Source organism: Chaetodon auriga, chromosome 9 (genome assembly GCF_051107435.1).
Source record: "Chaetodon auriga isolate fChaAug3 chromosome 9, fChaAug3.hap1, whole genome shotgun sequence".
NCBI classification, from domain to species: domain Eukaryota; kingdom Metazoa; phylum Chordata; class Actinopteri; order Chaetodontiformes; family Chaetodontidae; genus Chaetodon; species Chaetodon auriga.
In genome coordinates this window covers 21,709,381-21,722,830 of record NC_135082.1, presented here as the reverse complement: position 1 = coordinate 21,722,830, position 13,450 = coordinate 21,709,381, and the positions used below count along the sequence as shown (strand labels likewise).

General features: G+C 44.1%; 1 protein-coding gene across 1 annotated transcript in view; it reads left to right on the top strand.

Annotated features, from left to right (window-relative positions):
• slit3 (slit homolog 3 (Drosophila)) overlaps nt 1–13,450 on the top strand; it is a 239,000-nt gene that overhangs the window by 211,869 nt on the left and 13,681 nt on the right. Inside the window, exons 28-33 of the mRNA XM_076738815.1 lie at nt 328–425; nt 4,750–4,889; nt 7,130–7,223; nt 8,741–8,878; nt 9,583–9,823; nt 11,269–11,399. Coding sequence (XP_076594930.1) covers nt 328–425; nt 4,750–4,889; nt 7,130–7,223; nt 8,741–8,878; nt 9,583–9,823; nt 11,269–11,399 — 842 coding nt within the window. The remainder of the gene's footprint in view (nt 1–327; nt 426–4,749; nt 4,890–7,129; nt 7,224–8,740; nt 8,879–9,582; nt 9,824–11,268; nt 11,400–13,450) is intronic.

Below are 13,450 nucleotides of genomic sequence, written 5' to 3'. Positions count from 1 at the left end.
GGTTGGTTGGGCGAGCGCTTTTGCCCTTGCACCACCCAGGCACCCATCAGTTAGGCTTTTTGTTTTCCATCATTAGCATGTAGCTGATTGCTTTCACTGCTTGTTGTTTGTGAAGCAGAGAGGGAGAGCAGAAAGAAGCAGAGTGTAATATCGAGCCAGAGGGAGAAATTATCTGACAGGGACTGTGAGGTAAAGAAGTGGAGTGATTTGAAAGCATCCATGGGCCATATCGGCTTTGTTTGAAGAGTGAAATTATCTCCAGTAGGAAAATAACCAATATTCAATTATTAATTCCTTTGTCGTGCCTTGTCCTCTCCTCTCCCCCAGGGTCAAAACTGTGAAATACCCACCAATGCCTGCATTAGTTTCCCCTGCTCTAACGGAGGAACCTGCCACATTCAGCCTGGCCATGAAGACCACTTCAGGTACAAGAAATATCGCTTGTTAACAGTCTCACAGCTAATCCAGCGCAATGTCTTTAAACCAGTAACACAACCATTCATTAGGTTTTTATGCTGCATGACGGAGATTGAGAAGAATAAAACAAGAAAAAGTTCCTTAAATGAAGTCCTTTGAGATCCATTTAAGCTGTGGGTCAGATGTATTATTGGCCTTCTCCCCTGCTGCCCCTCCCTATTAGTGGAGGCGTTCTGAAAACTTCACCCTGTACTCTCATCTTAAGACAACATGATTAGAGTGGACAGTCTTGCCTCACTGGACAAAGCATTATCCAAGATAATGACTTACTTTGACCTTACGATATATGATGTGTGTTTCTTGCCTGCGTGTGTGTGTGTTGTGGGGGTGGGGGCTCAGGGTTAGACAGGAAGAGACCTCTGAGAGGAGGAAGCCCCATTTGGGCTGCTCATTAAATCCTTGCGCCCCCTCTGACCTCCTCAGTTGCTTAAAGGGATGTTATAAACTTCTGTTTCATGACTGCAGGACTACAAAGCAGCACATAATACTGTGTAATAAAACCTGCGTCTGATGGAAGTCTTTTTAAATGTCATCATGCATTTCTAAATGTGAGCTGCGATTTCATTTTTTTATATTTGAAAATGAACAAAGAGATGTGTGTGGACTTCATCCTCAGTACTGTTGCAATCCAATACCATGCAGTTAATTTATAGAAAGTATTACTACTTCTACTGCCATTTGAACAGCTTTGCCACACACAAACCCAGTGCGTGCACAATGCAATGCATCTGCAGGAGCAGCAGGAGTATCGGACTTTCCCATTCTATGTGAATGAATATGCTGTGAAAAAGATTAGTATATATCTACTGTGGGAAATAAATTCCCCCTGAAATGCCTCTGTTAACAACTGAAAAACATCCTGAAAACCCCGTAATTCATCTACATCCATGGAAACCGCACTGCATTTGCTAGCTTCTTTCCAGGAACCCTGTTTCACATTCATACAGTCTCACACATTGACACCTGGGAGCTGCCCAACACAATCACAGTTTGACTCCTGGCTGCAGAGCAGCTCCACTGGAGACGTTGGGGGTCAAGAGCCTCTCAGTGGCAGTTGTTGCTGGAGTGAAGAGTGGAGCCGATACAGGATCTCAAACTCGCCTCTCGCACCTCTGGCCTTCTGCTTTTTTCCACAGTCTCACAGCTTGAAATACTGTAAATGTTTTGTAGAATTGTGGGAAAAAAAGTTGAACTCCTCTTTCATCATGTAGATTAAACTTTGCTTTCCGCTGTCCCCCATCATCTCTGTACTAATCCCTTTTGGAACGAGAAACTGAAGCAAGAGTGTCCAACTTAATTTGGAAATAAGTGCCTTGAGACAACCGCAGGCCGCAAGTAATGAAAATGGTCACCAATTGTTTAGAAATATAATCAATTAAAAACAGACTTTAATTTGGTGCCTTTTTAACAAAACAGCCTTTTAATTGATCCAAACCACATTAAATACACAGTATTTTAAGACTCTTTGAGGAGCCGAAGAGGCAGCCTTGGAAGTGAAACTACTTCAGTTCAATAAAATACTGTACACTCTGCATTCAGAGGAAAAGTCCATGCACTTATGCAAGCATGTATGTCATCAGTATCTGTCAAAAAAAAAGTCTTTGTTCCAGACTCATGACAAACAGCCACTGTGATTGAAACAATTGTCATAAATATCTTAACCAGATTTGTCTCCCTGAGCCCCTTAACTAGGCCTTTGCCCTTTGTCGAGCTTTGATGGTCGTCTGGCCTTTAACGTCCCGCGTGGTAATGCTATTAGGGGTCTCTTTACCCTGTACAGATCTTCTCCTAATGTTAGCGACGCAGGTATAGATAATTGTGCCCTCTGAGAGACACGGGGAGAAAGAGAGAGCGAGACAGACAGACAGAGCCGGAGACCAGAGCCCTTTGACATTTTAACATGTTATATAATCAGTCGGGGATATTCAATAACTCCAATTAGCCTCGGTTCTTAGCAGGAAGCCATTTGTCAAAGTATATACTTTAAATGTCAAGACTGGGATTTGATTAGTGAAACCGTGACCTCTGACCCCGTCGATTCTGGCATCGGGCCTCTCATTTGTATTTCTTTGTCTTTTGCTTCTCATGGGAAGACTTAATGCCTTTTTTCTTTTCTGATGTCTTACTTGCACTTTCTTTTGTACTCTTTTATACTTTCTATGCAGAGCAAGGACCACTTATGAACTTAACTTTACAAAATGAACAGAATCCAATCTGTAGCTGCACCATAAGGGTGCAATAAGGACGCCTCAATGAGGAGGAATGGCACATGCCTTCGTCCTGTCAGCTTTGTGATTGAGACAGATGTAGACAGTTAGACTTTTTAGTGCAGGCAAGACATCAAATTACATGCTACAAAAGGCTTTTGCATAGTTTTAAAACTGTATTTGTTGATATTAACCTTGATTGCTGCCCATTGCTCCAGCTCTGAGTGGCTTTTAGCATCTTTTCGACCTCATTGTTTTCAGCTCTACTGGGCAGCACATGGACTGTCATTGATCATTGATCAATGTTTTACAATAAAAGACTAAAAAACATCTAAAAGAATGTTTTAGGACTTTATTTTGGTGAGAAATATGACTCCATGTTGTTCCGTGTCTGCTGGCTGTGTAAGTAGGCGACTGGACGCTAATATGTTATCCACAACCGTTTAATGAGCTCATTGTATCTTAGGGGCTTAAATTGTTTTGGAGTCTTAGCGCAGCTTTAAAATTAGCTTTCTGAAGGCAGCAGACAGACAGACGGGGTGGGGGTAACCAATGAATATCATATATGGTGAGGGAGGAGTGGGTGAGTGAGATAAGTGTTGGCGTGAGAAAAAGTCTGTGAGGCAGCAACTTTAGATTAGAAAGTCAGAGTGAGAAACAAAAGGAATCAAAACTAAACAGAGAAGTACAATCAGCTCTGCAGGTACGCAGACACACAGTGTGTGTGTCTGTGTGTGTGCGTGGGTTGATAATTGTTACTCACTTGTGCTGAAACGACTTCCTCATTAATGTGTTACGATGACCTTCCTGTAAAATGCTTCTCATCCAATAAAAGCAACTTGACTCGCTGAAGTGTAAGAAGAATAGCAAGGGTGAGCTGTTTAGTTCAGATTTATCAGACTGTGTGTGTGTGCGCGCGTGTGCATGCGTGTGCTTGTGTGTGTGTGTGTGAGGGGGTTGATCTTTACCTAAGATGGTGTGGGGTGTGATCTCTTGTAAGGAGTTAACGGGACTGAGATACGAAGGGTGGGAAGAGGGCTGAGAGATCAAGGGCTGGTGAGAAGAGGAGGGTGAAATGGAGGAAGATGAATGGAGGGGTGGAGGAGGAGGAGGCTTTCATAATTCCTTTAGACGTACCCAGGTGGGTGGTGTCCAACTAGAAAAATGTTTATCCCAGCATATTTCTCTTTGTTCTGGCTGGGTTGTTTTTGTTTTAACGTTTTTAGCTGCAACCAGCAGCTCGCACAGAAATTTCCCAGCGCTTTGCCAGCCACAGTTTTTGCACTAGGAGGCTGAAATTTGGTATGGAGGTCAAGTGTGTGTGTGTGTGTGTCTGTGTGTGTGTAGTGAAGGTGTGTGTTTGTGCTCATACTAACTGGCTAAAAGAGGGCGTGGCAAAACCAGTGGCTTACAAAAAGCGGCATAATGTCCAAATGGATTAAGTTTAACAAAAGGTTCATCAAATCAACCATAAGTGACACAGATTCACTAAACATGAGCAGACTTTGTAGAAAGACACACACACACATACAGATAGATAGATAAACCCACGCGCACATACATGCACGTGGATGCATGCATGTGGGTGGTCGCAGCTGATGTTCATTAACGACACATTCCCCTAACGAGAAAAGTAGAGATGACACGAATCAAAGGACTGCGTTTAAATGCTTCTCTCAAAATTTTAGTGCAGGCGACGACAGGCAGCGAGGGTTTCTGTGTGGCGCTCCTACTTTAAACTTTGAACAGCCATGTTAAAATTTCATTTCTGCTATAAAATGAGGCATGAAATGGTGTCTCTTGTTGGACCACTAAATATAGATATGCTGTGGCTCCAGTGGTGTGTAAGAAGCAGAACAGGGACAGAAGAAATCCCACCAGAATACAGATGAAATTGTTTTTCTCAAAGGCTCTTATAGGAGAATTTAAGGGGAAGTGAAGTTGAGCAGCTGATTGATCTGGCTGATTGATTTCATTTCAAGTTGTGCGACATGAGTGTGTGCTCGGATCCGGCCCCAGTCAGCATCTTATAACGCACGCTGTGTTTGTGTGTGTGTGTGTGTAGCTGTGTGTGTCCGCCAGGTTTCGAGGGCCAGCGTTGTGAGATAAACCCAGACGACTGTGAAGACAACGACTGCGAGAACAACTCCACCTGCATCGACGGAGTCAACAACTACACCTGCGTCTGTCCACCCAACTACACAGGTGCACACACACACTGTCTATTTCTACACCCTTGGTGACCCTCTGAGACTGGGAGGGTCACAAAGTCCCTCCAAGACTCAACACACACACACACACACACACACACACATACAAAATCATATTTTCCGCTTTACTGGATGGTAAGTTAGCAGTGGACAGCCTCTCCGCAGTGACCTGAAACTGCTCCTACAGGAGGTTGAAAGAGCAATCACACAGAAAAGAGAGGGGGAGGGAGAGGGGAAGAATGATGGCAAAGTGGGAGTGTGCACTAGAGGGGAAAGGGAAAAATAAACATATCAAGGGAAAAGGGTAAAGAAAGGGCCGATAAAGGGCAGCAGCAGTGAGAGGGAGCTCTCGCTTGGTGGAGTCCAGTAAGTTGAAACTAAATTGCTGACTGGGAAGTTAAGTTTTTCTATCTGTGACAGTGTCCTCTAAAGCGCACACACACACACACACACACACACACACACACACACACACACACACGCACACACAGCTGGTCCCCTTTGACACTGGATCTCAGTCAATATACACACACACACACACACTCACCCGCACACGCACCATGTCATTATCGTTGTTGGCATAGAGCAGCCTCTCACACTGCCAGCCACCTTACCACATACAGCTGTTGCACACACACATACACACACACACACACACAGCTGGTTCCTTTGGCTCTGAACCTCCACTCAGCTCAGTGAACCGGGGCGTAATCATCAGGTGTCACATTAAGAGGACAGTCCTTCGCTAGTTGCTCAGCTTTCTCCAAACTCAGCAACCGGGACTGTCACGGCATATTTGCACCAGAGGGGAAGAAAAATCAAGATTTAAGGTCACAAGACCTTTTAAACAGCTGATATAAGGTTTCTACAACCTCCTAAATGAGAAAGCCACGGTTTAAAAAATTGAACATGAGCCTGAATGTGCACCATTCTGTCTTATCGGTGAGACGATGCAGTATCTCGTGGGCAGTTTTGACATTTCAGCCATAGAGGAAAAGTCAGGACGTCGCCACGACCATTAGGGTTTATTCCCTGGAGACTCAGCACAACACATTTTATGAAACTCCAATCATTAGCGCTCAAAATAATTTGTCATGGAGCAAAGTGTTTGTGAAGGGGACATTTTGACTTGAAGATGGCGCCACACAAAGGATCAGAGAGTCAATAAACTCATCAGGAATCATCCGCTTGGGACCATAAACATTCGTATTAAATTTGTTAACAAGCTGGCCGGTAGTTTTGTTCAGGTATCTCGCTCTGCAAACCCAGAGAGCCAATCAGTAAATCACCCCCAACGTGTTTGTCATCTTTCGTAACCACCTCGACGATGGTCTCATTTGTGTGTGTAATTTTAATAAGGTATCACAGTTAATTTCACTTTGATAAATTAATGTTGGCATCCTTAACTAAGTGTCCGGTGTGTGAAACGGCCCGCCCAGGGGACGCTCAGTTTTATGGACAATTAAAATTTACTTGCATATCACACATTTGCTGCAGCTTCAAGGATTTCAGATCCTCCAGCAGATGCAGCAGTACGCTGTGGCTCTGAAAAATATGCGCGTAAGAGTGACTTGAGGAGAGAGCGGCGGAGACAGACGGGGTGGGAGCGAGGCGGCAGAGTTAGATTAAAGCAGGCGGAGGACGCTGGAAATGTGCTTGACCTTTCTCAGTCCCCTCTTCCTTCATATGACCGACTGCAGCGACTGCTTTTACGCACGCTGTTAACCCTTCTCACCCTTTGAGCATCTAAGTGTGTGTGCGCGTGCGTGTGTGTGTGTGTGTGTATGTGTGTGTAGACCATAGCCACTGTTGCACAGCCTATTAACCCCCGTCTCCATCAGCTCTGAGAAAAAGCTGATAATGCTCTTCCCTGTGTGTGTGTGTGTGTGTGTGTGTGTGTGTGTGTGTGTGTGTGTGTGTGTGTGTGTGTGTGTGTTCATGTGTACATGAGGACCACTGCACATTATCTGAGGCCTTGGACAAGATAGACTCATATAGAAATGTCCTTTTCCGCCCTTGTTTTCTGTCTTTTCCGCCGTCATCTGAAGCCGACAGAGAACATGTGAAAAGGTTAGACTGGCTCTCTCCTGCGGTGTGGTTTCTTCCTCCTTTGTTTTTCTCTTTCTAATACTCTTCCTCACTGTGTCCCGCTGCAATTTGTCTGAAAAACAGCTTTACACCTAAACCTTTTAATTACTAAAGATATAAATATTTAGTTTCACTCTTTGTCGGCAGGTGACCTGTGTGAGGAGGTGGTCGACCCTTGTCTCCACGGTTTCGACCCCTGTCAGCACGACTCAAAGTGCGTCCATGTGGGCCGAAGTTACAGGTGAGTGACAGCTTCGCAGGCGGTCGGCGCTAAGAAGGGTCAGAGGTCACATCACTGAAAGTGACAACAAAGCGACAGGGGCGGAGGGGTCAAAGAGTTAAAAGCCGAATCTTTCGTGCAGCAGGGAGAATCAGAGCGATCATCGCTGCCCTGCCATTCCAGCTCTGGATTAGACAAATACACAACCAGACAGCCGCACACAAACACATTGACACAAACCAGCAGACAGATGCACAGAGGTGTAACTGATACACAAACACACACAGACTTTGCCGAATGCTCTCATATTCTCCTATAATACTGACAACATATCGCCGTTCTGTCATCAGTGTTTTTGCCCTCATGGCTTGATTTTCCGTGTGCCACAAGGTTTTGCAGATTTTTCTGTTTTAAGCAGGCAGTAGACAAGTTTTTTGCTTTAACGTATCGTGGTGTAGTAAATGTTGATTGCACAACATAATGGCTACAGAATAATGACACCATTGGTGCTCAGATTGGTCCCCAGTAAGCCACACTTTGGCTATGCAATCCTGCCTGCCACCGGTTATGTTCTCCTGGGGAAATGAAGGCTGATCCAGTCCGTCTGGCACCGTTTCTATCTGCTTTCATGTCTCCACTGTAGATTAAATGAGTGAATGAGCTCACGCCTTTTTATCCTGTTTTCTTCTCCACCCCGGCGCCAACCTCTGCTGCAGTTACTTGTTTGCTCGAAACAATACTGAAACGATGTTATTGCTTCATATAAATTTATTATTTAACTTTACGTCTTCAGAGAACATGCTTCTTTCTTCTCTCTCATTTCCAAAGTGGTGTTGATCATTCCTTTGTGGAAATTTGGAAATGAATGCAGCGTGTCCTGTGTTTTCTGTTAGTTGCTGGGATTTGAGGGAAATGGAAAGTGAGCTGCGCCAACAATAATACCACTTGGAAACACTAGGGGGGGTTGAAAAGTTGTCAGTTTCCACTTAAACCTTTAGATTAATTCTATAACCTTTTCCATCAAACTAAAAGCAGGCATCACTCTTGGAAAGTTTAGACATGTTACTTCATCTTACATCAACATGTTTCCAGGACCATGGAGTGCACTTAAACAACAACCGACACGTGTTCATGTGCAGCAGTGCACGCAAGTGTATTATATGGCAATGCTCCTCCATTAAACATTTAATGATTTAACCGCTTGCCTAATTCTGTAATCAAGTAAAATCTACTCCCCAGTTACTGCTCATACGTGCAGTAACAGCAAGCAACTTGTAGAGAAAGAGCTTTTATAAATGTGCAACTTCCTATTTACTGAGTTCATTTGTATTTACATGTTCAAAATGTAACTTATCCAAAAGAAACTTAACAGTGAGTTGAAAGTTTGGTGTCCTGCTCAAGAATTCTGTCACAGGAAACTTGTTGTTTCTGAAAACACGGGCTGTCAGCTCTCAGTACAGCAAAGCAGCTGTAATCATGAGGCGAAGCCTGTCGCCCACACACACAGTAATCCCATCCATATTTCCATGTCCCTCCAGGTGCGAGTGTTTACCGGGCTATGTGGGCCAGCACTGCGAGCAGGACTATAATGATTGTCTGGAGAATAAGTGTCAACACGGAGCGGAGTGTGTGGACGCTGTCAACGGCTATACCTGCGTCTGTAAAGAGGGTTTCAGGTGAGAGTCACGGAAACACATCATCTGCAAATGGCTTGAACAGACGAAGGCACGGTGACACGCTGCAGGGCCAAACTGGGAGGAGATACAGATGGCGCTTCATAATCAGACACTTGACTGTCTGGACCCACTGCGTGCGACTCTGTGTGTGTGTGTGTGTGTGTGTGTGTGTGTGTGTGTGTGTGTGTGTGTGTGTGTGTGTGTGTGTGTGTGTGCAGCAGATGCAGCTCCATGTGGTTAATTATAGCAGAGACTGTTGTCAAGAGAGAAACAAATTCATCACAAGGGACAGAGAGAAAGAGAGAGAGAGAGAGAGAGAGAGAGAGAGAGAGAGAGAGAGAGAGGAAGGCATCGCTATGCAGGAAAGAGACAGACAAAGGAGACAGACAGCAGAAGAAAGATGGATGGACACTGTGGACAAAAAGAGGAAATACAAAGAAGGTTCAGAGATTCACGGATGAAAAAGATACAGTAGAAAACAAGCTGACATACAGGATCTGGTTGCCATGTTTTTCTGATAAAACATGTCCATTTTCTTCTCCTTATCTGTCCAACTCCACCAATGTAATCCCCAAATGAAATGCGATGAAGCAAAATGTAGAACAAGTACCAAACAAGTTTTATCAGGGGAAACGGAAACAACAAATCACCCTATTAAAGCTCTATGAATAAGTTATCTCCTCTTTAATATACCCCTCCCTCAGCGGGCTGTTCTGTGAGAACCCCCCGCCCATGATCCTGCTGCAGACCAGCCCCTGCGACCAATCAGACTGCCAGAACGGCGCCCAGTGCCTGGTGGTTGCTGGGGAGCCCGTCTGCCGCTGCATGCCCAGTTTCTACGGCAACAAATGTGACAAGATGGCCACCGTTCACTTCCTGGGTCGGGACGGGTACGTGGAGCTGCCAGGCACCAAGCTCCGTCCCACAGCGCATATTTCACTGCAGGTAAGGTCGACCTTTGACCTCTGCTTGCAGAGGAGGTGCACTCATGCAGGGATTTATAGAAAAGCACAACCAGAAATGTAATGTAATATTTCCTGCTCTCCTTAATAAAGAATAAAAAGCTCTATCTTGTAGAGTTTGTCACCCTTTGAAAGTACAAAAGCCATTTTCTGCTGTGCTACATGGAAAACATTTTTGGGCTGCTTGAAATAGAGCAGTGAGCTGCTGAAATCAAGCCTATAGAGTTGCACGACTTAGTGCCGACAAAGCAAAGCAAACATCTGCTACGCCCTCTGTTTCCATCGCACACTGAGCACTTGTGCTTGTGCGCGCACACACACAAACACACACACACACACACACACACACACACACACACTCGCTCACACAGAATATACGTTTTGGACACCTGAGAGTTATATCCTAATAGAGACATATTTTCCTCCTTTTTGGAAATGAGAGTGCGAGTGGGCGAAAGAGAAACAAGAAACTGAGAGCAGTCTAATTGATATTTACCACCTGTTTGGATCTGTGTGAGTGTGTGTGTGTATGTGTGTGTGCGCGCATGTGCTTCTGCAGTTCTGCCAGGAGCTTTCAATGTCAGTGCCAAGGCTGTTTAAACTCTACCAAGAGGCCCTGACTGAAAGGCAAGAGAGAGAAAGTGAAAAAGGAAAAGAATGAAAGGGCCACAGCACTTCATAAATCACTGGCTTCTTTTCCTCTTTAACACTTTTTCTCTCTTTTCTTTCAGTCTGCATCCCAGTTCTCTCCTCACCCACTTTTCAACATCTCACTCTCTTCTTCCATCCCCCTCTCGCTCATCTCTTTTGTTCTCTGCATTTCTCCCTCCTTCTCTCTTCCTGGTCTGCCTCGATCTCATCTTTTCTCCAGCAGCTTGTTAGCAGGTGTTGACTTGGCTATGCTCCATTGAAGCCAAGAGTGTTAAGTGCTTGGCCCCTTGGCACCATTTCCACTCGCTAGTTAGTTAGCGCTTAGCGGAGCACGCGAGCAAGTGTGACATGTCAAGTGTGTTTGTGTGGGAGGGAGGCGCGAGCGACCTCGTTTTCTTGTGTGGCGAAATTTACATTTTGTGGTCATTTTTATACCATCTTGAATAGAAAGTCTATTTCATTTCTCTTTGATTCAGATCAACGTCGACACTCGCAATCTAAAAATTAGCTCAGTGCCAGCTAAGGGCTTTGCCAGATCTGAGAAACTTGAGGGTAAAGCTGTTAGATTTCACATTGCTGCGGGTGCCAACAGTAAAGAGGTGGAACACAGTAGAACCCAAAACATTTCCCCACGTTTTAGGAACAGCTTTTATCTGAAAATGTGAAAAAGGGGTCAAAAAGTAACCAGTGAAAAATCCCTGGTCGTCAAAATGACAGGTTTTCACAAACTGTGTCCATTCTTCTGTCTTTATTTCTAATCCATCTCCGTCCCTCCAGGTGGCCACAGATAAAGACAACGGTATTTTGTTGTATAAGGAGGACCATGACCCCCTGGCACTGGAGCTGTATCAGGGACACATACGACTCATCTACGACATCGCCAACTACCCTCCCACCACTGTATACAGGTAGACCACACACCCACACAAACACGTACTCTGTAGGATTTGCAGATTTCATATCATATTATGCTGAATCTCAGTTTTTAACAGGGCTTAAACACATTTACTTTTGCTGTCTCACTTTTTTACAGTTTCCACACTCGTTCGTTTACTCTCACGTGCGTGCACGTTCATTTTAAGGGCTTTAATTCCACTTCTTCAGTAAAGTTATATTACACTGGACTCAGGTGATAGAGGGGTTCAAGGTTGTTTGAGTGCACTTAAAGAAATCAAAAAGCACATACACACACATAGAAAAGTATGCAGAAAGCACTCTTGTGCAGTTACTGCTCGCATTCAACACGAGTTAACGATTACATTCAACATCCATTCACTCACAAAGGCGTTTATTTTAAATTGCTTATTTGTATCTGTTGAATGAAGCTATTGGACTGCATAACACTGACAAGATTCAAGTGTTACAGAGCTTCAAGGTAGCACAAGGATACTAAAGAATGTAAAATGCATACGTACATATACTGCACACACACACACACACACATCCCAACAACTAAAAGCTTTTTATATGCAGTACTTTAAGGACTTTTCGGTGGGTTTTGATTCGTCCTTGCACACACAAAGGCATCAGCGTAGTCTTTCACACACACAGACACACACACACACACACAGACACACACACACGCACACAGTAAAAGATCCATGTCTGAGCACTTCCCTCTATAAACAAACATGAACTCAGAAAAATTCCTTTACAATCCGGACTAGACAGTCATGTCCCACCAAAAGTCTCTCTAGGTAGAACTTCAAACAGTGGAAACAAAAGCCCTCATTCAGTGGGTTAGTCTGCGAAAGCCCCTGGATATTATATAATCAGCTACATTCACAGTTTCATAGGAATGGAAATGATGTGGTAAGCTATGGTAACAGCTATGGTAATCCAGGAAAAGAGCACGATAATGTTTTCAGGAGTTACTTTTGGGAGGAAACCACTGAGGGTTTGTACGCAGTGTCTGCAGAGATATTACAGTATGCGCCATTACAAATAAGCATTGAACAGTACATATGTGCAAAAATGCAAAAATATAAATAGAATCATAGAAAAGGTTTGCACAAATTCACATTCACATAATGATTAAAGACACTGCCAAAGTTGTCTCTCTCTGTTCAAGCGTTTTGAGGACAGCAGCCGTTTAATGCAGTCGCAAACTATGTAAGCTATTATTATATGATTTGATAAAAGCCGGGCAGCTCGAACTCAGCGTCTGAATCAGTCGTCTATCAGAGGTGGAACCATCACAGCGAAAAAGCACCTATTCAGAACAGCTGTCCCTGTTTGACTTCTCAGAAAATAAGCAAGAACAGGCTTATTTTCAGATTTTCAGATAAGGTTTGTTTAAACGTGTTTAATGACGGCTTACAGACTTCGCAGCCTATAGAACACTACTGAATAATAAGTCAAGAAAACAAGAAAACTGAAGTCGCAGGGCTTTTGTTGTAGCAGAGAGTGCAATTATCTCTAACATGGCTTCTTTTCCAGCACGCCTCACAAACAGCTGTGAACAGTACTCACTGTTTCTGTTGACATTTGGTCATAAGGAAAGAGCTTTAGAAAATAAAACACATTCATGTATGCAGTCAGGATGTGCACTGAGTCTCTGCTTGTCTGGAAAAAGTTTAACAGGATGCCTTTTTGATTCATTTTGAAGACGCACACAAAACTGACTGCAGGGTGGATTGGAAGAGGTCAAAGGAGAAGTGAAGGCGTAGAAAAGAAAAAAGAAAGGTGGGAAAGAATAAGAAGAGAGAGAGGGAGAAAAAGGGATTGCCCAACTTTACATTGAAGTGGACAGTGAGAGATGGAGAAGGGGCCTTGTTCATCTTCGTCTGGTGCTGATTGGCTGCTATTGATTCTGTCTGCTTCTCTCTGTCTACACCGTCTGTGGCTGGAAGAAGAGGGGGAGAGATGTGAGAGGGATATATGATACAAGATTCAATACCATGTCCCGAGGGGTGCTCAGTCTGTAACGCAGGCGCAGACAACAATGCAAACCATACAA